General features: G+C 29.8%; 1 protein-coding gene across 2 annotated transcripts in view; it reads left to right on the top strand.

Annotated features, from left to right (window-relative positions):
- Positions 1 to 26,432, top strand: part of LOC142318344 (disks large homolog 5-like) — a 112,141-nt gene that overhangs the window by 36,948 nt on the left and 48,761 nt on the right. For both annotated transcript variants that reach the window (XM_075354933.1, XM_075354932.1), the window contains exons 8-11: positions 578 to 765; positions 4,809 to 4,963; positions 8,838 to 9,054; positions 24,615 to 24,750. In XM_075354933.1, the coding sequence (XP_075211048.1) occupies positions 578 to 765; positions 4,809 to 4,963; positions 8,838 to 9,054; positions 24,615 to 24,750 (696 nt within the window). The remainder of the gene's footprint in view (positions 1 to 577; positions 766 to 4,808; positions 4,964 to 8,837; positions 9,055 to 24,614; positions 24,751 to 26,432) is intronic.

The raw sequence follows: 26,432 nt of genomic DNA, 5'->3' as shown, positions 1-26,432 counted from the left end.
TTTGAATGACCCTTGTACATCACCTGTCACCGACTGGTACTAATATGAGATTATGAAATCATATTTACTAACTCAGTATACAGTATGATTACACTTAGCAGACTGACGATACAGACTTGAGAATAGTGACATTCAATGTTTTGTGTTTGTTTATTGTAATTACAGTTGCTGCAGTTGCAGTTCAGGAATTTTTTGATAGTACCCTTTTGCATTATTTAGATTCGAGATGTTATTATTATTTTTTTTTTAATATCTTTATTTGAAGTTGTAGTATACTTTTTATGAATTATTAACAGTTCTTTTTGTGAAAGATTGATATATTTTAGACTTTTTGAAAATTCATGTTTTATGAATTGGAAAAATTTCAAAACATTTCATTAAAAAATTTAGCTAATTTTGTATTTACTTGTTTGAGTATTAGGTGTATAAATCAGATTTTTGTAGTAGATAGATAAATAGCTCAATAGGCTATAATTAGTAGCCTATTAAGTTTTTTTGTACTCACTAGATTTTTTGATTGTAATTTGTTTTATGTATACTGAAAATGATATGTTGGCACCTTTGTATTTGCCTGCAGAAAAAAGCTTTGTCATATCATATTGAAACTCTGAAAAGGGAAATTGCATCTGCATTACATGATAGAGATAAAGCTTTAAAAGAATGTAATGATCTGCGAGAGAAATTTGGAGAATTTACAGCTAAAGAAGATTCACAAAGAGAAGGATTTAAAGCAAGATTTGAGTATGCTTACAGTAGAGGAGAAAGGTAAGTGGAAAAGTCACTTTTTAATTAATTCTTAATTTACTTATAATAGTATTCATTGATATCCTAACTTTGTCATTTAATTTATTATTCAAGATTTGAGAACTTGCTCAGTTCCTTTTCATGTGTAAGTGTTTCACTATTCCATCCATACAAAAAGAAAACAAACTAACATTAGTTTGAGTTTAATTGAGTTTTGTTCAGTTGTTTGCTGTAAGTTAATGAAACATTAAAAATGTATTTTGTTTCCTTATTGTTATAGTTGCAGTATTATATTTATTTAATATAAATCTATTTTTTACTAGCACTGCGTTATCCACTGTGTATGGAGGGGGCAGGGGACTGTTGATGATATATCTAGGGGTTATAAGCTTCCATTTTAAAAAAAAATTTGGCGATATCAGTCCAGTGGTTGGGGCAGGGGAATTCTGTTAAAGTTTTTGACAAATATTTTAAATATATAATTTATTGGTTAATGTTTATGAATATATCACAGTGTTTTTAGGAACGTAGTCCTCTAAAAGCAGATAACTGTTTGTGCAAAAAATAATTTCAAATATAGAAATCCAAGAATTTATTGCAATGTTGAGTGTTTATGAGTGTATCATAGTATTTTTAGGAACATAGGTTTTTAAAAGCATACTCAAATGTAAAATTCCAAGAATGTATTGCAATCTTTACATTTAAAAAAATAGTAGAAGAGAATTTATTTTCTGCTGATTTAATTGTACATAGATATCATGTAGTGTAAGAAATGATTTCTGATTCTTCCATGACATTTTTTTGCATTAAGTTTTGTTACTGTGCTTGCAGTGTATTATTTTTATGTTTACTAATTAAACATAAAAATAGAGAAGTGATAACGGATAATCTTATTCATTTATTTTCATCTTGCTATTTTAAAAGTATTTCAGATATTGATATTATACATGAATCTATGTTTACTGAATGACATTTACTTTTTTTCATTACAATCATAGTTCTGGTAATTAAATGATTACTACCACTATGGTGCCAATAATTTATTCACATTAATAAAAAAAGTAATAAATAAGTAAAATAGTAGATAAGTAGGAAATAAAAGGTGACAATAACAAAAAAAAAAATAAGCATAAAGATAAAATAAAAAGTTGTTAATAAACTGGAAGCAAAACAAACATTATAAAATTATTTCATAATAGAAAAAGTAAACTGAACCGAAACATATTCTCATTTTTTATGATATATTTCAAAACATTTACCCACCATCAAGTATGTTGATCTTCAGATTGTGGATAATAATAGGAATTACCTTTTATTTTCCTGTACATATAGCCCCTGTCTAGAGAAGGCTGTAAAATAACACAGAGGATAGATAAGCTTGCAGGATTTCAAATTAGTTCAGCTTTATAAATAAATAGGGTCAGGTCAAAGACTCTGACAATTTTTTATAAAAAAAAAAATTAAAATAAGTACTAAACGTTCACTAAACATAAATGAAATGTGACTGGTTTGGTTTTTATATTATTTTAAAGATTTTCTTTCAGTAGAATAATCTAATCATCATTTGATCAAAATCTGATTCATCTGATCATAATTTGCTCATTTCAGTTTCTTTGTTGAGATATTTTTAGGGTTTTCTTTCTGGTTTTACTCAGTTCTATACTTGAATATTCTTTTCTATACATTTTTGAATGAGGTTAATGTGCTTATAATAGTGATCAATAAATAATGAATGGTTTTTTACCGTCTTTCCTTCCATTACTTATGAAGAACTTTTTCAGCATGCCCTCGCCCTAAAGGTCTCAATTGAAATTAATTCTATAAAAAAATTAAACCAAGTAATAGGCTGGAGGATTCTTTCAACATATATAGCAATCATACAATATTTATTTCCATACTAGATTTATATACATTAATCATATATAAAAAACCAGAAGCTGTTAAATTTACACTCTAGATGTATAAAAGTGGGTTTAGGAAAAATTGAGCAATATTTGGTTTGAAGAATGGAAGAGATGATTTGATTAGATAGTCAGTAGTTTGTAACTGAGCCCTGATTGAATTTTTACAATAATTGATCGTAGCCAGCCAAAATGTAGAAGAATCTATACAAGTTTTTGAACAGTCTGGACGACGTACAGAATGAGTGAAATAAGAAACCTTAGTGTTATTGCATTTGTTGGCCATTATAGTGCAGAATGTTATAGTCAAACTGCAAGAAAATAATCTACTGCATTTGTTGAAAATCAACTGAATAATAAGGAATGATGAAATCAGAATTTTGCATTCACTTGTCAGTGTCATTTACTTACCACAACCATGAAGAAAAATTCAGATTACAAAGTTGTAGGTACTGTTATATTCTAGCTTGAATGTTTTAAACTATCTAAAAGAATTGTCTCAGCTGGAAATGATATAGAATTCATAGACAAGAAGCTAGTCAGTTTCATGCAGCAAATAATTTTTAACTGCAACAAAAGACTGATGCTTTTTAAATAAATTTTTGTTTGTGTAGTAGTAATGATACATTTTTTGAATAAAATACAAATTTCTTAAATGAATTTCATTTAAAACCAAAACAGTAAGTCAGTTTAGATCCATCAATAACTTTGGAGGATATCTGTCATATAGTTTATTGTACCTATATTACAAATGTGCATTTTCTCACCTTTTCTAAAAATTCAGCCTTGCAGTATTATTTTTTGTAATAATAAAATATAAATCTAAAATTTTCATATCTTTACATGCCAAAAATCCCTAGTCAAAAGTCGTTTATTATAAAAAATAACTTTTCTAGTGGAAAAATTAGTCTGGTTGCTCAAGAGCAACAAAAATCTAATAATTATTAAAAACATTTTAAAATATCATACTTAACATATATTTAAAAATTGTATTTAATAAAAACCTGTGATTGAAAAGACTTGTCTTCTGTGTTTAAAAAGATTGTTATTGCAGTAGTTGATGGAAGTAGACTGTAATGATGTGCATTCTAAAGTGTAATGCTGTATTATACCATAATACTGTATTCCGAGAGATCTGAAGGATCACCAGGATCAACAGGATATAACTGTTTCTAATAATGTAGTAGGACATTCTGGTACATCCATTATCGGTCATTGATATTTATTGCTTTATGTCCTCCCAGGTAATATGTGGTAATACTGATTATATGTTTTTTATCACTAATTCATTTTGTAAAAATATGTAATACTTAATAATATTTTATTTTTTTAAATTCTAACTAACTTTCCTTTTCAAAAAATTAGAATATATCTTTTAAATTCTCAATTCTTTGAGATGTCTTTCAAAGAGATGTATGAAAGTGTAGAATTACATTTTCAGTTTTTATAATTTTACATTTCATAGTAAAGAGAATACAAATAAACTTCCAAATATTCAGATTTATTAGAAAACAAACTGAAATGATAAAAAATTCATTTATTAGTTATAAATTTCAGAACTTTTTAATTTTCTAATGTGCCTTTATAGCAGTTTTTTTGTAATTTTAAATTATAAAAATGATTAACCTGTATAATTTAACATTCTGTGCTAATAAAATATTAGTGTATGTCAGTATTTTGTGAATGTAAATTTAACTACAATGGTATCTGCAAAAAATTAAAAAAATGCTTAATAGTTTTGTTGAAAAATTTGTATAAACTTAAGTTTTTATGGTGTGGATGAAGGTCTAACATTGTTAGGTAGAATTAAGTAACATAACGTGTAACTACTCTAAGGCTGCAGTGATATGTGGAGATATGCATTGTCTAAAATCTCATGTTTAAACCTCTTCAATCTTTCTTTTCGTTCTTAAACTAATTTTATGAACTGTTCATACATGTTATCTTGTTGCTGTTACAAGTTGTTTGTGTATAGCTAATGAACAGTTTTTATTTAAATTCATTTTCTGTTTTTATTTAATAATTATTAGATAATTAGATTGTCTGTCATAGTTATTATTTTGTGTTTTTATTATTTAAATACATATCTAGTTTTATTTTTAATGTATATTTATAATAGTTAGGCTGTACATGATATAATTTTACTTTTGGTAATTGTTTTAGGGATGCCGGTAGAAAAGATCCTAGAGAATTACAGACTGCTTCAATTGACTTATTTGGAAAATGTCAGAAAGAAAGGATGGATAATTTAGATCAAGCAAATCAAGAAATTGAGAGGTTAAGAAAGTATGCTGATAAACTTCAAGCAGAATTGCAAGGTAATTTTAGTTTCTTTGGAGATAATTTAATGAGTGTTAAATGTCACTCTTTATTTTATTTCTCTTATTATATTGTTTACCATATTTTACCTTTTTTATGATGTTAATTCTGTTAATTTTTTAAATTATTAAAAGTAAACCTGTTTGCACAAAATATACTGCTCTTATATTTATCTTTATATTTTTGGATCTAGTTTAATGTGTACAAATTAACATAATTTATGATTTTCTTTTTAACTATGCGAACTAGTTTATTAAACATTATGTTAGCCATTGATATTTTATAGTTACTTCATGTCTTTTCTTTTCTGGGGTAACAATATAACCTGAGATGTGGACCACCACATCATAAGGGGACAATGATTGTTAATTTTTTTTTTTTTTTAACAATTATCTGTAATTACAATAATTATTTATAATAACGATGGTAATAATAGTAATAAATGATATTGAGAAGTGAATCCTTCAGTATTTTATTAATTGTAATAAAACTTATACCTGTAGTAATTTCAGTATAAATTTATACTGAAGTATAATTTATAGATATGTTCATGCTTTTGAAAATACCTTTTAAAATTATCCGTAAAATCATACCAATATAAAATATATTTTAATTTTTAGTTTTATAATAAACATTTGCAATTTTGGGCAGAACCATAAATCTATAGCTTTTTTGTTTTTTAAATTATCTAATTTTTTAATTATCCAATTTTTTAATGTTTAATTGAAATTACCTAATATTTCTGATTTCTTCAACCCCTTACCAGCTTCTTTTTATTTTTTTTAAAAAATTATGTTATTTTGATTATTTTTTTTATTCTTTTAAATAATTTAGATAAATATGTAATACAAAATTAATATTAAGCACACAAAACAGTTTATTCAAAATTTAGAAAAAACAAAAAATTAACCTTACCTTTACACAAATGCCAGAAAAATAGTTACGAATGTTTTTATTATTTATTAATTTACCCTTAAAATGTTTTTAAATTAAAAATATCTTTAGAATTAAAACTTTTTAACGGTATGGAAAATTTTAAAACTGAGTGCTGCATACAGCTCATCATCACACTCACCACACTGGAACCTTGTATCTCTTCATTTCTTGTGATGAGAACAAACAACGTAACTTCTCAAAGCATTTTCCTTTTTTGATGTGGCTGATACATATTCTGGAAAATGATGTTCCTTCATCCGAAGGGGATCTTCTTCAAGTGACAGCCTACCCTTTTAGGTTTATCATTGTAGTGTTTGTCAGCAATCACCTCAGCTAATGCTTCCCTAAACAGTAGTGATATTAGCCCTCCACACTTTTTATGCAAAACAGGTGGTACATTGAATATACATGTGTTTAGTAAATGTTTGAAATTTTTGTTATACCATATTTTATAGGGAGTAAGCACTCAGTATTTGATTGAGTTTATCAACCCCCTCCCTTGTAAATGTTAAAATAATTTATTGTTGAGGGAATCATTACATTTTTATCTTTTCTTAAAACACAAAACTTCATGCTTGTCACACCATTTCAACGTCATCATTTTCCCTGTCTTTTCATACAAAGTCATCATTTTAGTTTTCTGTAATTTCTGTTTTATAACATCTTTAGGGTACACTTTCTATTTTTTCGCACTGTGCCCACTAGATCAGTTTTACTGTTTTTTGCTGAAGCTAAAAAGGGCTACAATAAACATTATCATTAAAAACACGATAGCTCTTATCAAGTAAATTACTATTATTCATTACAGTGAGTACAACATTAGTTGCATGGCCATAATTTGGATTCTGAATCAGTTCTGTTTCTTTATCTACATACTTCATTAATTTATAAATATGAGGCATATTCATAAAGTAAGAGCCGTTTGGTCATTAATAAAAATTAACTCATAAGAAAAGGTTTTTACTTACTGTTTTAGTTTACTTACTACATATCTACTTCACTTTTCACATAATCACCATTCAGTTCTAAGCACTTTTCATAATGCTGCACCAGTTTCTTTAACCCCTCTGCACAGACGTTCGCTGCCTGGGAATTGAACCAGTTGACAACAGCAATGTTGAGTTCCTCTAGTTCCTTGTCATTTTCAAACCGTTATCCACCAAGCCACTTTTCTCAGATGCAAGAAGAGGAAGTAGTAGGTGCAAGGTCAGGACTATATGGATGTTGGTCAAAAAGTTCCCAATGAAAATATTGAATCTTCTTCTTGGTTAAGGTAGCGTAACATGAGGAAATGCGTTGTTGTGAAGGAGGATTATGCCGGACGACAGTTTCCTGCGTTGTCGATTTTGAATTGCATGTCTCAGTTTGTTGAGCATTTCGCAGTACACATGAGTTGTAATTGTTGATCCGCATTCCATGAAATCAACCAAAATGATGTCCTTTTTATCTCAAAAAATGGTAGCCAACATTTTTCGACTCGAGTGCAGAGATTGCTTAAAGTTTTTCAGTTTTCTAGAACTTGAATGGCACCACTGCATTAACTGTTGTTTCGATTCTGCATTGATGTAGGATATCCATGTCTTGTCACCCATAATGTGGGAAATCAAATCAGTGTCTAAAAACACTCGTCTACTGCACATTCTTTGCTCTTTGTGTTGATCTGTGAGCATTTTCAGTACCCAACTTGCACACAACTTTTGATATCTGAGCTTTTTTGTGACAGTCATGTAAGTAGAGGTGCATCCAACTGCGGAAATACATCAGCCAGAGCTTTAATCGTCAATTACCAATCACATCGCAGTTTTCGGTTCTCTTGTTCAACAATTTCATCATTTGCACAAATAACAAAATTGTAATGATAATTTTTTTAGATTAGATATTTTAAAATACATTCGTTTGTATTTCAGCGAGTTATGTTATTTATCGTATTATTTTATCTCGTACATTATTATATTATTATGTGAATAGAACCCATAATGGTGAATCTTAAGTTCCTGTAATGAGTATTTTTAAAAATTGGTTTTCTTTTAAGTTTTATCAGATTTCTCCTTGTCATATACTAAGGTTTAAAAATGTTATTATAAAATTGTTAGTGACATTTATCCTTCATCTTTAGAATTTCAATTTTATTCAGTATTACACATCACTGATAGTTCCGGTAGTCACAATTTCCTTCAACCATATAGTTAAAGAATTGTTACTTTGGTCTATCAATTAAGCCACACACCTCCATATAGCAGTAGCACAAAGTCTCTTTGAGCTGGTTACTTGGGTGTTTATTTACTTTCCATAAATGATAATTAATTTATTAATAAAATACTGTAGATCACATATTTAGTTTAATAAAAAAAAGTATGTATATTAGCAACAAGTAATATATATGCATTAATATCTGAGTTATTTTGTTTGCTTCTATCACTGAAATCTTGTTAGTATTAAGGTTTTGAATAAATTTCACTGTATTCCATGTTAAGGAAAATAGCACAATAAAAATGTTGTATATTTATTTCATTTTGAATAATTATACTTAATTGTACTGGTCTTACAATTATAAAATCTAAAAGAGTGGGTCTGTTTGTTATGTCAGAATTGGTGTATTGTTTTGCTCTTATAAATTTCTAGATAACTAAGTCGTAAATGTTTGAATTAATTACCTTTAATTCAAACATTAAATTAATTAAAGGTAGTTAAAAGAAGCTGGCCCCGGTTGCATGAGTGGTAGCATCTTGACCTTTCATCTGAAAGATCCGAGTATGAATCCTGGTCAGGCATGACATTTTCACATGTTACTTGTCATTCATCTCATCTTCTGAAACAGTACCTAACGGTGGTTGTAGAGGTTAAATAAAAGAAGTATTTCAATTTTTCCAAAATGTCAGATAAATTATAAGTGAAAAATTAATTGAAAATATGTTAATGTATTTTTTTCTTAACTAGAATCCTTGCAAGAAGCTGAAGTTGCTAAACGGCGAAGGGATTGGGCTTTCAGTGAGAGAGACAAAATTGTATTAGAGAGAGAAAGCATTCGTACGCTTTGTGATCGTCTTCGCAAGGAACGAGATCGAGCCGTATCAGATCTTGCAGAAGCTCTTCGAGACTCTGATGATATAAAAAAGCAAAGGAATGAAACAACAAAAGAATTAAAAGTTCTCAAGTAAGGAAGATTAAATATTGATTACATATAGATGTAGATACGTATTTATAGATGTGTAAAATTATATTACTTGTTGATTTATATGTTTACTTATTTATTATTATTATTATTTTATAAGTTTATTTTTGTTTGTTTTCCAATTATTATTAAATTGTAATTATCATTATTTATGGCTTTAGAAGTGGTTTTAAAATTAATTTTTTCTGATGGGTGATGTACGTTTTCATTTAGTATTTTCTCATATATTCTGTATCATTTGTTAATTTGTGTAAAAGATAGTGGTGGTTATTTATATTACTACTAAGATTTTCTTCTTCATCTTAGTGTTACATTTCTGTTCTTTAATGATTGTTTGTTTTTTTAATTTATTCCTTGAGTTTTTGAATGTCACTGGTAAATTTTAAAAATGAAAATAAAGTACTCTCTATATTTCTAAAATATAATTTTTATCTGTCTATATTCGTAGAATCTAGACTGCAATTTAATTTTTTTTTCGTAATCTTGCTTTTTGTGTGACATGTATTGAAAAACCTCAGCTCTCATTTTTACCTTTTATTTTTATAAGTATCAGTAATGTTTAAAAACTTCTATATCTGTTCTATAATAAAAGATGTAGCACATTTAAAGATCATTATTATTATCATACATTGAGGAATGCATTTTACTAATTTGTAGAGATAGAAACATTTTGCTTATTCGCAGAATGCTTTTCTCTCAGAATAAATATAGCTTGTGCATAATTGTACATAGATTAATGACAATGCTCTAATTTTCAATCTTTTCAAATAGTTTACAATTTACAGAATTTATTTTAAGACTCAATTTAGTTTTAATTTTGTAATACATCATTTTTTGCTTTTAGTATCTGAATTTTTTATATAAAGAACAGTAAGTGTTGTCTTTGTCTATGATGTACTATTTCTGGAGTTCACTGTAAACAGTTTAGTATTTTTGTGTATTTTTGGTTATCTGATATGTAGTACTATGTATTTCTGTATTCATCAATTTAATTTTCAAGGTAAGAAATGCTTATAAAAATAGGAAACAACAATGTTTCCATCACTTTCCTTTAGTGAAAGAATAAGGTTTTGATTAGTTTTATTGCTACCATTTGATATTTTGGTTTTATGATTTTTATCTAGATATAAATAAAATTTTATCTAAAAATATAATATACAATTAAAATTTTAATATGATTTTGTTTTGTTTTAATCTCAGTTTCTGTTATTTGCATGATTTTTTAAATTTATGTATAAAATATTATAATCAGTAGTCAGTGGTCGGCTTACATTAGGGCAAATTCTTCCTTTTTTATAAGTGTTTAACTTTAAGACAGTTATTTGCCTTTAATTTCTGTATTTAGATTAACATATAAGTAATAATTATCTTTACTTATCAGCCATTTGATTAAATGTGTTCTAGACTTTTGGAAAACTATTTTAAAATTTCACTAACTTTAGAAAAACATTTTTTTTTTGAATACTTTTAGTTATTGTCCAGTTTCTTTATCATTAAAATTCAAATTAAACTGTTTTGATTGTTTTACTCTGGCTAATGAAAAAAAAAATTAATTTTGTAACATTCTGTAATTAAAAAGAATCATAACTTTATTATAATATGTTTTTAGTTGTCCTCTTATATTTTAAAGTGTTTTTTTTTAACACATTCTATCTACTTTATTATATTACAAAAATGTACATAATATTATGTAATCAAGTACAAAAAAAGATTCTTAACTATTATCTCTATTTAATAGATTTAATAACCATAAGTAATCAAATTCTAGCCAGGCAGTAATAGCCTGCACTAGCATTAATTATTCACTTTGAATAATTACAAAAGTTCATTTCTCCATGATAGCTTAGAATAGGTAGATTCCATATTGTTCTTTGCAGTGAATTCCATTTCCTGCATGTAATATTAACCAAGATCCTTTGAAAATACCTACAGAAATTTCAGTATTGGATTCTTGTGACTCTCATCCTTTTCATCTGTAAATGAGTGCTATGATGTATATGATATGCATTCCTAAATGTTTTTGTGTCCTTGAGGTATGAAAATCTGCAATATTAAATTTACAGTGTTTCTAGTGCACTAGTATTCTATTGTTTTTGTCCTTATAATACTTAAAAACTAAGTTATAAGGACTCTTCTGAGGCTTGATTTATCTCTAGTGAATGTATTATTGTCCTTCATTTAAAAGCATTTATTGTTTTGTTAACACTCTTACAGGATTTTTAACACTATATTTAACAGTTAATTTAATAAGTTATTTTCTCAGGGTATCAAAGCTCAGAAATTGCACACGTAAAAAAAAAAAATCATTTTTTACACCCACATTATACAAAAATATATATAAAAATGATTTTTTTCTGTTTGTTTCTAGAAATACAAATAAAAGTGTTTCTTGTAATTTAAATGAGTTGTAATAAAATAATTTATTTCAAGAAGGCCTTAATTTAGTGCTGTATTTATTTATTAATAACTTACTTATAAAATTGAAACATCTCAATCATCTCCTTTCTTTAACCAAACTATACTGTTGGCTATAACAGTAACATTTTTTTTTTTTTACCTTTAATTTTATTGTTGCTTATGTTCCTTAAAGAACTGCAAAAATATATCTGTTTGGGTATTGTTTGCTGACACTTTTATGAATAAATATTTCCTTGAAAAACTGGAAGTCGAGTATTGTCTTGTTCATACATTTTACAGTTCATTTTTCAACTAAAGTGGTTAGGTTAAATGTAGAATTTGAAAAGTTAAAGAAACATGCACATGCTTTCAGATTTCCCATACAGTTTAAATCCATTTTTAAGCATTCGGTTTCTTTATTGAGAATATGTATTCTAAACCTGAAATATTCTCAAAAAATGTTTGTATTAATGTATGCATAGTAAATGCTTTATTAAGTTAGGTAAATAAATATTTTAACTACAGTTGAACAATTTTTTATGAAATTTATATAAATAGAAGATTTTGTAACCACCTGTTGCTTTTTCGTTAATACATATGAAGAAATTAACTTACATTATTTTAAATGCAGTTCCTGGACCCATTTCTACCAGGTAAGGTTTAGTTTTACCTTCTAGTTGTTTTAATTTTTATTTATCTTTCTGCTTTTTATTGTGTTGTTTTGTTCTCATAATTAATAGCAAGACAGTGTTCAGGTTATTCCTATTTCAATCCTGCTGCACTTTCATGGGACAGTTACCTGTTAGTGGTTATGTTGTTGTAATATCTATGGCTTGCATGTGATAAGAGTCTTGTTTTTAGATACTTAAAACATATGCTTTAATAAGGAAAAGTAAACATGGACTACAAATACAATTATAACATAAAAAGATTTACCATGTACAGGATTTTTATTTGTTATCAAATATGGAAATGAAAAGTTTGATATTATGAATACATGGTGAAATTTATTCATATAGATATTCTTAATATACTATTCTTTGATTGCCTATACATTACATCAGAAACTTTTATTGTAGGATAGGAAAAATCATCTTAGACTTTTTGAGAAAATCTGTAACTATTTTCCACCAGATGAGGATTTACATTCTTTGTCAAATTTATTATATCTGTTGACATGAAATCACACCGGTGATTTTCTGTTCTGTGATAAATAAAAACTATTATCCTGTCTTCTACAGGAGTATGTAGCTAGCCTGATGTACGTTAATTTATCTATCATGATAAAATTTGTGTATTTTTTTATTTTTATGATTTTTTTTTCTCAGTTAAATGTATTGGTTGTAATGAATATTTCTTTCTTGGAAGTACAGTGAATTCCTGATAATCTGAACTTTTAGATATCTGAGTTTTTAACCATTTATATCAGTGGTTTCCAAACTTTTCCAAATCACAGCACCCTTTTTCAATTAAAATTTTACCATGGCATCCTACCCTAAGTAAAAGTATGGCTACTTGTAAGTAAGAGATAAAAATAAATAAAACTCATGCATAATTTTTTTTTCTTTATTGACATTAAATTAATAATTATAAATGTCTTGGTTCAATTAATTATGAAGCTTTTACAATATTTTGCGGTGCCCCTGTAAAGAGGCTATGGCTCCCTGAGGCACCGTTACGCACAGTTTGGGAATTACTAATTTTTATATTTAAAATTATTTGTATATGAGAGCATTATTATTAAGACACTATTTTCAATCCACTCCTTACTCATATTAGTACTATAAGTGTGTCATTGCCACATTGTATTATGGAAGGAGAATTAGATGATACATGCATGGCAAGCTTCATTTCATATTAAACTATTCTTGAGAATCTTTCTCTTTCATTTTAGGTTGTCATTTTCTTGTAGTCTGTGAAATAGTGTTTATTATGTTCACTGCTGTAAAATTATTTATATATATTGTATTTCCCATATAAAACCTTTTTGTTTTCTGGTTCAGATAACTTTTTAATGCACATATAGACTGATGTTTCATGAAAAAATTTATTAAGGTGATGTCCATATATGATGCATCAAATTTTACAAGGTTTTTAATAAGTCCATGCAAAGTAAAGAAATGGCACTCCATAGTACATTGTTGAGTCATTCTTCATTCTTAAATTCCCCCAGTTCTACTAGGAGCATTCACCAAGTTTCAGACATGTACATTCATAATTCTGTTGCTGGCAATCATTGGAATATAGTCATTGAGTATTAGTGATGTTCATTTATTATCAAATTATATGAAAGTTGTTTAATGAATCTGTGCAAAGTCAAAAGTTGGCACTCATAATACATTGCTGAATTTCCCCAAAGTCTGTTGAGGTTACAACTGCAGAGAATATTGAAAATATCCATTCTAAATGATAGGCATCATCTCAAATGAATGGGCACAATGAATGGTACAAAATTCCTCTCAATTATACTGAAACAGCCCCAAACCATGCTTACAGATGTTTACTTGTGAGAAAGCGCATCATCCATCTTGCAGATAGTTTTCACATTTAGAAGTATTCATGCAAAATATTTGCCCTCATTCATTTGAGATGCTTGTCATCTACAACGGATCTTTAAAATATTCTCTGCAGCTGTAACCTCAATAGACTTTGTGGAACATTCAGCATTGTACTTCTATGATCACTCTAAAAATAACCAAACCACTTGTGAATTCTTCTAATCAATGAAGCTGATGCATCATAAAATTTAACCAGCTTTTCTTAAGTTTCCTGTACAGTTTTGCATTAAAAGTTATGTTTGATCACCACAAGAAATTTTTTTCATCCATTTCACAAATCACAATACTTTATGAACTCAAATAATTGCCAACAACAAAATTATGAATGTATATGACTTAAACTTGATTTATGCTCCTAGCAGAGATGGAGGAGTCTAAGAATGACTTTTTTTTATGAGGTGAAGGAACCCCATTACGGGTGCCAAAGCAATCTTAGGCTCGTTAACAGGTTTCGCAAGAAGTTATTAAGTGCGCATGTATACCTGTGCACTACTGACTAAACCTCCACACTCTAGGCTAACCACCCCTCCTGGAAACTGCTAAAGTAGCATTACTTCAGGATGGGGGTAAACACCCATACACACAATCAGACACCACTAACAATAAAGTAGCACCAAAACACACACACACACACACACACATATCCCAAGAACAACACATCACAACAATACACAAGACAACCACAAGTAAAATGCCTACAAAAGGCACAACAAAACATACACACCGGCTCCAACATGCCCCACATCCACGCAACAGCTATCAACCCACCGGCCACAATAAACACCCACAGCAGACACAGCAATCACCGCACACACTCACTCACCCCACAACTTATAGACAAGCATACCCAACAAAAAGGACACAAAACAGCATTTATCAATATGGTTCTGACGTTCTACAAAGCGACGAGCATGCCATCAGGCACCAAAACAGAGTGCCCACAGCTTCATTGCGCCACAGTGACCTCCACATGTTGGAAACTCCCTAGGCATCTAAGAATGACCTCAACGATGTACTATGAGTGCCATCTATTTACTTACTTTGCATGGACTTATCAAGCACCACTTGTTTATTTTTGGTAGCGTAAATCAGTGATTCTCAGCTTTTTAGCTCCATAACCTCCATAAAGTAAAACAGATGTCCAAACCCCACACAATTGCAGAAAATCTCATATTGCTTGCTACAATTTATACAGTCAGTTTTTTAATCGGCGTGGAAGAAGCAGAAAAAGTGAAAATATTCTGCTATCTAATGGGACACAGTATCAAGGCAAATTGATACATGGCTGCTGATGTCCCCAATGAGATAATTCGCCAAGTGAGTTCAAGTGACTTTTTTGATGTTCAATTTGATGAATCATCAGATGTGTGTCATTTTTCAGTTCTTATGTTTTGTGAGATATGAACGCAATAGGGACTGATCGATCAAAGAAAATATGTTGTTTTGCAAATCAATACCTGTCATGTAACAGGACCACGTCTTTTTGATGTTTTTTGTGACGCTACTTAAAACTGTAATATAAAATGGACAAAATGCAATGCAGTTTGTAGTGATGGTGCAAAGGTGATAATAGGTAAGAATAGTGGATTTCTGAAAAAATTAAAAGTTCATTTTATACCAAAGGTGAAATGGACACGCTGCTTCATTCACAGACATGCTCTTGCTACAAAAAAAATGCTGAAAAATCTCAAAAAATTCTTTGTAAAGCATAAAAATGGTTAATTTTATTAAAAGTCGACTACTACAGAGTATGCTAAACTTTGCAATGAAACGGGCGAAAAAAAAAATTTCTACTTTTCCATACAGAAGTGAGATGGTTATCACGGGGGAAAGTTTTAACCTGGTTTTTGGAATTGCAAGATGAATTAATAGTATTTTCCCAGGTTAAACAAATGCCATTCTCAATGCTTTTACAGAATAATGAGTATATGTTACTTTTGGTTTAGTTAGATGATGTATTTTCGCATTTATGCCGATGTATTTTGTATTTTTACCTTGAATGTAAATTTTTCAACGATGTGATAAAAAAATGTTATTAATGACAAACCAGGTTCATGCATTCATTAAGAATCTTGATATCTGGATTATTCACCTTCAAAGCAAAATTTTGATATTTTTCGACTCGCTTCTGATTATATTGAGAAAAATTTTGATGGCAATAATAGTGCCACCACAGTTTTGATAGCTTGCGTGAGTTAAAAATTCAGGTAGTGGAATATTTCCTGGAAGATAAAAATAATTTCTCGAAGAGATGTGTACTGAATCCATTTAGTGAAAATGTTATTGGAGCTGCTAAGTTACCAGTTGACAACCAGCTTATCAAAATATCTGCTGATAAAACATTACAACTACAATCTTTATTTGAAGATTTAGATATGTTTTGGTTTGCTCATCATAGTGAATATGGAAATTTAGTCGCAGAAGCATTGAATATATTAATTCGTTTTGCCATGTCTTACCTCCTTGAAAAGGGTTTTTCATCCATGGTTGCGCTAAAAACTATAATAATGATTTGTCTTATGTCACTTGAAAACAATTTGCTTTTGTGCGTTTCTAACATAGATCCATGTATGGAAAAGTTTTAAATCAGAAACAAACGCAACCATCCGTTAATTTATTTTCTTTACATGTGTACCACAAATCTAAGTAAAATGTTTATAATAAATGATTTTTTCTCATAAAATGATTTCATTATTGTTTACGTGTAAAGTTACAGGCTAATTTCACAACCCTGCTTTCATATCACAATGGCTACCATGAAGGTTGCAACCTCCAGTTAAGAAATGTTGGTCTAGATGATAAAGGATGTTTTAGATTTGATATAAAAGTAAAATTTATTATCTTCATTTAACAGTTCACTATAATATTATAAATATACAACATAAAAAAAGAAAATTTAAAATTAAATCAGACTGAAAATGAGCTATGCTATGAGTGTAATTATTAATAACAATTCAAAATTGTTTGTTTTCTAAAGTAGGGGGTCGCTGTTTCAAATATTTGTATTAATTTGAGCTTCCTTTGAAGATTATGAAGCAAGTAATTAAAATCAAACTCATTAGAAAAGATATAGCATTACTAGTGTAGTTTTGTTTTTTATTTCCAATTGGCAAGAACATCCAAGACTATTCGTTAACTCAATTTTTTTTTTAAATAATCCAGTACCTTATTGAATTTCTAAGCATTAATATTATTATACTTTTTAAGTTTATGTTTATTCAAGGCAAGACTATTTAAAGTAAATCAGTCTTTCATTAAATCTTCCAACTAAAGATGATTTAATTCATTTTTCATTGTTAAAATATTCTCAGCATACAAAATAATTTTTGATTATAACAGATTTTTGATAGTAATAGAAATATAAAAAAAAAATTGATGCAAAAACTGACCTCTTTGATACATCATAACATCTATTTTTAATGCGATACAAAAATAAAAATTTCCAATATACTTTTTGCATATCATTTGATAAGTAAAATGTATGTTTTAAAACGGTGCCTCAAATCTTAATTTTCAATAAAAGTAATGGTTAACACAATTAAAAGCCTAGGGCAGACTTTTTGAAATTAATCTTTGTTTTTGTGTAAGATCTTATTTTAGTAGGTTGACATTCTCTTGAGTTGGTATCATAATTTTTTTTTGACATTTAAAAAATATTTTGATCAGTCTTTTAATCATATCAAAACTAACAATTTATTGACAGCTTTCCCTTTTTTAAATTATAAATCTGTTATATATGTATATTTATAGATATATCCTAACAATTAATTAATTTTTCAATAGCTCTAAGAAGGAAGTATACCAGAAAACTAACTAAACAACTATGGCCATAGTTGTTTTGGGTGTGTATATATATAATATATATTTTTTTTCTTTGTAGCAACAAATTTGTTTATTTTAATCTTACGCTACATATTAAATGCTTTATAATTCACTTCATATTCATCATCTTACATTTAGGTTTTCATATTTGTTACTTTCAGTTACATTTTATTTTTTTATTTATTTTAACTAGTAGTTTTTTTTTTCAAATAAAATCTGTTAAAATCAAAAAAAGATATCAGAACTTAGTGCAAATCGTTAAGAAACTTTTGGAAACATGAATATTGAATGTAAGGTTAATGAAGAAGTTACTATTTGTGAAAAGATGGAAAAAGGTAACATTAAAAAAAGTGTGATCCTCATAAGCCTTCTGATTTAGAATTACAAGAAAGAAGGAACTGTAATAAATCAGGTTTTAAAAATGTTTTAGATATATGGTATTTTAACAGCATAAACATGCATTGGAATTTTATTAAAACAAAAAACATTTAATAAAGACTGTAAAAAAGTACGCTCCAGTTAATCAGTGTGTTTAGAGGAATTTGTTATATATTTCATTGATTATACACACATGTTACATGTTCAGTGGATACATGTTTCTTATTGTATTACTTAAAGTCTAGCAAAACTTAAGTAATTTCAAAGTACCTTAAATATCTGAGATTTTACTGCATTATTTGTATTACATTTTTACATTTATTCAAAGAGAAATGTTTCATTTCTCTTTGAGTCAGTGTTACAGATTTTTTTTTTTTTGCTTTTCCTTTTCCTCTTTAATCTACATATAAGGTAATATCAGAAAGCATCCAAACTAGATCTAAAAAAACTATATAAGCTTATCTTATTTAAAAATGACTACCATATCCTTGAAATAGTCTCCTTCAGGATATGTAGGACATTGCAATTCCTCTTCTATGCCTCAAAAGCACCAGCAAACTTATTTTACTGCAGGCTGTCTAGTATTAATTATGCTTGATTGTCTGCTATGAAATTGAAAATCAAGGCAAAGCCATAGAGGGCTAGATTTGAGGGGGTATGGGGAGTTTGAAGGAATGTTTTCTGTCAATAACTGTCTCTTTCTTTGGAGATGTGAATGTGTGCATTTTCATGATATAATAGACAGTTTAATTTTTTTTTCATTTTGTAGTGGTGGATTTGTTTTTTTTTAATTTTTTTTAGCTGCATATCTTCTCTCAAGCACTTTGAAAAATCACCAAAAAATCAGAATTCACTGTAACATCAAGAGGAGCAAATCCTTGGTGAACAATGCCATTGATATCAAAACACAAATAAGTATTTGCTTTGAGCATGCCATACCTTCTTTAACCTTGTTGCCCGTGTGATCTTCCAATGAAATGGCATTTCCTTTGTCTCAGTTCATAGCCATAAACCCTACTTATATTGTTTGTGATTTTCCTACAAATTAAATTTTTAGTATTACCTAACTTTTAAAATGTACAGCCTTTATTTTAAATTTGAGGCCTTTGCATTTAATTTTGTGACAACAATCAAAGGACAACCTTTACAGCAATGGAATGGTGGTTTAAATTTTCAGTAAAGACTTGTTGACAGGCCTCCTTACCAATTCCAACGTTTACATTCTATTCACAGATTTGTTAGATCGTAATTATCATGGATTGGTTCCAAATAACGTATTTTTCAGTTGTTTTTTGGTGATTGATTGGTGCCTCGCAGTGATTATCAGTTCAGTCTGTGTTTAACCTAAAGATTGTTCTTCGACCAAAGCACTTAAAAGTCTTGATTGCCGATTGAATGAAGTTCTTGCAAGATTTTATGCAGACATTGTTAAGTTTTATTAGCCATCATAGTTGAGATTACAAAATCATATGTGGTGACTGAAATCATATGTGTATGACATATATCATACATACAAGGGTTATTCAATAAGTCCTTAGAAATATTTAGAAAAACAAATTATGTTGTGTAGATTTTTTTTGATTTTTCAACATAATCTCCTCTTAACTCTATACACATTTCCAAGTGTTTCTCCAACTTTTTTTAAGTCGTTCGAAAAGTAGGATTTCAGAAGGTTTTCAAAATAAGCATCTGTTTGGGCAATGACCTCTTCGTTGGACATAAACTTTGCCTGCCATTTTTTCAAGTTTGGAAATTAAAAAAAAATCATTGGGGGCCAAATCTGGTGAATACGGTGGTTCTTGTGATAATTCGAACTCTAATTCTATAATTTTGGCCATCGAAACTGTGCAGGTGTGCATCCATACATTGTCTTGATGGAAGAGGATCTTTTTCTTTTTCAAATGAGGACGTTTTTCTTGATTTTTTTTCACTCAACTGGTGCAATAACGATGCATAATTCTCTCCAGTTATTGTTTGTCCTTTTTCCCCAAGTAATCAGTATAGATGGTACCACATGCATCCCAAAACATTGTGGCCATCACCTTGCCGGCTGATTTCACCATCTTTGCCTTTTTGGAGCCTGTTCATCTTCAAAAACCCACTATTTTGACTATTCCTTTGTCTCTGGAGTGTAGTGGTGTATCCATGTTTTGTTCACGCCTAATTTATGTATAGACGCAGAAACTCTTCAGGATTGCAACAGAAAAGTGCCAAAACAGCCTCAGAGTTGACCACACAATTGTGTTTATTTTCCGCTGTGAGCAAACACAGTACCCATCTTGCTGAAATTTTTTTCACACCCAATTTTTCATGCAAAACTGAAAACACTGTACCTTGTGGTATGCCTGTGGCCTCAACTATTTCGTGCACTTTGATTCATCGACCACTCAAAACCATATCATGAATTTTGTCAATCATTTTGGGGATGTTCACTTCCATTGGATGTCCCGAATGATGTTCTTCTTTTGTGAATGTACAGCCACGTTTAAACTCATTTGCCCAATTAACATTGCAAATGCAGAATTAGATGCACCATGAACGTCATCCAACTCAGTTTTGTTCTCTTTCGGTGTTAATCCTTTTAAATATAAGTGTTTAATCACCACTCAAAATCCACTTTAATCCATTTTTCTAAATAAACAATAGCTTGTTGCTTCAATCGACTATGACAATGAAACCACGTGATGGATACAGCTGAAATTTTAACTGCACTCTGGTGACAAATGACGCTTACAAAAAGCAAGCTATTTTCATTACTACAAGTGCCATCTCTTGGATTTTCTAAGGATTTATTGAATGACCCTCGTATTATAATATCAGTTTGTAGGCCAAATGAGCAGACTTGGAGAATTTTACTATAAGTACATTTCAGGAACTTTCTGATAGTACCTTGATCCATTCATCTCCTGATTTGGTGCTACAGTGTTTTTGTTTGTTAATGGTTTTTTTTTTTTGTGAAAAATTGTGTTACTGCAACATTACATAATTATGTTTTTGTGTCCTTTGACTATTACTCTTCCAGAAATTGTCTGTTCTATGTCAGGATCTGATATAAATTATTCAGTTTAATGTGTTAACCTAACTTTGATTAAACATTACTAGATACATGCATTGTTTTAAAGTTTAAATTTATTTGCTTTAAAATGATGTAACATCATTTAATTTTTTTATTTTTTTATTTATCACAAAATAATTCTTGATGCATGTGATGTAAAGCACGAAGAAATTTTATGCAATGGAGAACCTAATAAACTGTTAGAGAGAAAAGTTTTAAAGTTATTTTTCAATACAAAAATCTAAAATTAATTATAATATTTAATTGTTAAACAGTCATCATTAGAAGTTATAGAAGAATTATTAAATGTCAGTACCAGTACATACTGATGTTGACTACTTTACATACAGTTTCATTGCATGCTGTTAGCATTTATTAGTGGCTGGTGTCCATAACCATCGGTGCCACTGAAAATTAACGTATATAAAAATAAGGAAAAAATGAATGTATGTAATAACTAATAGTTAAAAAAAAATAAAATGAAAACTATCTTATGAAACATTAGAAAAATAATTTTTTTTTATTGTAAAATAGATTTTTTCCCATTTATTATTATTTAAAACTGACATCTATTTTGTTTGTTCAGCCATCTTTTTATTCTACTTTATTATTCCTTAGTTTACCCTTGTAGTTAGGTGACTATGTCAGATGGTCATGTCACACTTAATTTCCATTTGCATCTTGATTCTGTAGGATCCTTAAACTTACTTCATTTGTTGCCAATTTCTCCAGTTTTCCATACGTATATGTATACATATACATACAGAGTAATTCAGGAGGAAAGGGAAATAATTTGGGAACTGATTCTAGAGCTTGAAATAAGGAAAAATGTTTATAGGCCTACATATATCATACAAACTTAAGTTAAACATATGTCAACATACATAAGTTCATACAAACATATTTCCAAAAATGCTTTATCAAGTTACAGCTAGAAAATATCTTATCTGGATTTCAGTTCTTCCGGTGAAATGAGGTCATACTGACATTTTTAAGGCATAATGTAAGGAATAAACTTGCTGGTTTCTTATGTTTTTGGGCCTGAAAAATTTAATAAAACAGGTCACAGAACTCTATCTCTCGTAGTTTTTATGATATCCATCGTAAAACAAAAATTCAGTGATGAAAAACATATTTTTTTAGGTTTGAAGTACAACAAATAAATAAATGGATAAATAACTAATAAATGATTTATAAATGGCTAATAAATGCATAAATTTTATTATCAAAACTTGTGGAGAATTTAATTTTGAGAAAATTGAGTAATAAAATTTATAGAAAACAAAAAACTTAACTATTATTATTAAAAACAAAACTTATCTGAAAAATATTATGAATTTTTAATAACTAAAACCAGCAATTTTTAGTGCAATAAATTTAGACCATTGAATTTTAGCAAGTTCATCACGAGTTTTGGTCTGCTGTATGCAGTCATGCATTGTCATGAAGGATGATGTTGCAAATCTGCTGCCGACGTTGCTTGTTACAATAAGCAACCTTGACATCATCTAAAACTAGCAATAGTATGCCACATTTACTGACCATCATTTGTGTAGGAAATTAATCAGCCGCACACCTTTTGAGTCCCAAAATGCATTTGCCAATTTTTCCAGCTAACGAGCATTTTTTGGTCTTGATTGGTGCCCCCTCACCACTTTTCCTCCTCTTGTTTTCCATGGCGTAGTGGTCAATTCACATTTCATTTTTAATCACAATGCTGTCCAAAAATGCCTCTGTTTCTTCCTCAAAGTGATTCAGAAACCACTGACAGATGTCTTTCCAGACATTTCTTTGTGCCTTAGTGAGAAGACATGGAACCCACATTGCCAACACTTTGCTGTATACAAGATTGTCCGACAACATTTGTATATATACTTCCAACACTAATGTTCACCTCTGATGCAATTTCAGCGGTTCCTCCAGTATATGTAGGTGTGTTTTAAGTGTTTTTCTGGATATATCCGGGGGCTTTTATAACTTATGGTGACTCTCTGCCTTGTTTCAAATGCTGTCACCCTCTGTGATGGCAGCTTGGAAGTAGGGAAGACCCTATCCAAAGGGTGCCCACAGGGCAGTGTATTGAGTCTCTTGCCTTCTTTGGATAATTGAGTTTGATTCTACGTTACGGTTGAGGTTGCCTTGTGGTTGCTGCATTATTGCTTATGTGGATGATGGGCTATTGCTGGTTGAGGGGGACTAGCAGAATAAGGTAGAATTCTGAGCTGCCTGTGCATGTGAGATTCTCAGGTTGTGGAGGCTCCAGCATAAGATGATTTTTAGTCCAGAAAAAACTGACTCTCCTACTAAGGACATGGTTGTCTGTGTAGCCATGAGGTGTGGTACTGCCTTGCTGAGAGCGGTCTTTGAATGTGTTGATATAAATGTCATGCAGTTAATTTAGAGCAATCATTGTTAAAGTCGGGTGGCGGAGCCGCTGTCAGCAGGGGGTGACTGTGCTACCAAGGGCGTGGTATAGTCCATGCAGCCGTGAGGTGTGGCACTGTCTTGCTGAGTGCAGTTTTCAGGTATGGTGTTTATAGTGAATGATGGGATGTAGGTCTGAATTTCATTGTTACGTATAACACATTTTGAAAGGTATGAGTTTAGCATTGTTTTGACTCGTTACTTAGTTTATGGTTGAGGCATTTCCAGTCACAAGCATTGGTATTAAAATTGGATGAGGTGCGAGGTTTGCACTTCCATGGACTCGGTTAGCTAGTTCAGAGGGTGATATTGTAGGAAGAGAAGAGTGAAGATGTCCAAAAGAAGCCTAAAGCGAAGGCATTGGCTAAGATAATAATTTTTACTGATGTAACTATCTGCCAAGACATTTGCATCGGTGACATCCCGACTGTGGCCTGGCTGATAACCGTGAGATGTAATCAGTTAGACGGTCTGAGGACGACCTCCGGTAAAGCCCCTCAGGACTTGGAATGGAGGGGGTGGTGTGGCGACTAATCGCCACAAGGTTGGTCTTCCCCTACGGGGTTTGGGCTGTCACCTTCCACAAGGTCACAAACAGCTGAATGTTGACATCATTGAGTCAACAGTCAACATTGGTCTGCAGATGATGTTCATGACTTTCGTTCTCCACTGCATCACAGTCATTTTTACATTTTTTGGTCCAATCAGACATCTGAGTTTTTGAAGGGTAGCATCTCCAAACTGACCGTGGTACTTTCTATGACTTTAACATAAACACATAAAATGCTTATTTGATATTACATTTTTCTAATAGATGTGCATAGATTTTTCCATTATGTTATATTATATTTGTTAGTAAAAATGTAAGTTTTTCAAGAGTTAATAATTTTTTTATTTTTTTTTTACAGAGAAAAAATGGAAGCACAGCTTGAAAAGGAAACAAGGATGCTCCAGTTTCATGCTGCAAGTCACAGTTATAGTCATGATTCTGCAATTGACACTGACATGCAGGAGTGGGACACAGAAATGTTAAATATTGATTTGGTATTAAAACAATACTCTTGTTTTTTTAACGGATATTAGTGTTTTTCTTAATACTGGTATGTCCAGTTTTAATGTTTGTTTGTTGGTACACTTTGTACTGTAACTAACAAAACTAATAATTACAATGATTGGTTTTGAGGTTTTATTTTCAAAACTGCAGAAAAAATTATGGTACCAAACTAACTAACAAAACACTCACTAATAAATATAGTAACCTAGGGCTACGAATGCACACATTGCAGGTCTGCATGTGGATTTATCATTTACTTGCAGATATTTACCAGCAAATGAGCATTTTTTTTTCTTTTTTTTTTTTCTTTAGAAATGTTGATTATTGAGTAACACTTCAAAAATGGATTTCAAGGACTTTTATATATAAGGTTCTTGTCTTTGCTAACAATGAGATCCTATACCGAAGCAGCCCTAATTTTGCATAGTAGCAAATCCAATAATCTTGCTTTACTTTTGAAATAAGTAATTCAAAATAGAATGATTTAAAAATTATTTGATGATCTGCTATAAAAATGTAACAGATGCGGCAAGAGATCAGGCAGTTTAGCAACACTGGATACACCACCATTGGTGATTAGAGAAAGTGAAAGTAGTACTATTTTGTCCCCTTATTTTACCATTCAGTCAGACAGACCAGTGTGCACAGTGCTTTTGCTGTTAAAGCATATTAAAAGAGCAGTGTCAGTTATATGACTATGCCACGAGTGTCTCAGAATAATTTTAATATTCCTCATGATCTGTTGCCTTCTACCTATATAAGAAAAAGATGGATTAAAGTTTGATGAAGTGTGTCTCTTACTGATATTAAGAACTGGAAGTGTTAAAAGTGCGTATAGCGAGAAATTGTTATGAGACTAGAGCCTGATTTACAGCAATATTCTAACCAGTCCGCACGATGCTAATAATATCTGTAGGTATTTCTGATTGCTGTATAAAGATTTTAAAAATTTAACCACCTCCAGCACCATACAACCTCCAGAACCCCTCTGATAAGAGGGGCTCAAATTCATTTGTCTATGCTACAAAATGGGTAGGTAAACAACACACAATATTGTTGGAATATGTGAAACAAAATTATTGTCATTGTGATTTTACTTCTAGACAATTGTAAATAATATATTTTAATTTCATATGTAACAAATTGATGGAAGTACTTTTTTACTTACTTATGATGTATTTTTACATCATAAGTAAGTTAACCTGATACATCAGGTTAATCACCTGATTCACTATTACACCGTGTACTTTCTGAACTAGGACTTAAATGGACCATAAATAACTAAAATATTGCAACTTTAAAGTAACTTCACATAAACTTATAGTTTATAAATATGTACATTTTTCTGTGAGTAATTGTTCAAGATCACAAGAACTATAAGTACTGAAAATAATATGGTTGAAATATATGTAATTTTGAACATTTTATTTTCATTTTCTGCAGTCTAGAAAGTTAAGAGTGTAAAATAATAATAAGATTAAATTCTTTTGTTTATGAAGACCAAAACAACTTGATTTTTTTATTTCATAGTTTTAATTTTTTCCTGCTAATAATGTTATTTTTCTTCAATCCTATATAAAAAGCAGAATAAAGGTTGCTATATTTAATTAACATGTAATAAAGATCAGATATTTTTTATGTTGCTTTTTTATTATTCTAACTGTGTCATTTT

The sequence above is a fragment of the Lycorma delicatula genome, chromosome 1, assembly GCF_047948215.1.
Source record: "Lycorma delicatula isolate Av1 chromosome 1, ASM4794821v1, whole genome shotgun sequence".
Lineage (NCBI taxonomy): Eukaryota > Metazoa > Arthropoda > Insecta > Hemiptera > Fulgoridae > Lycorma > Lycorma delicatula.
Note: the sequence above shows the minus strand (reverse complement) of the source record. Positions and strands in the feature narration are given on the sequence as shown.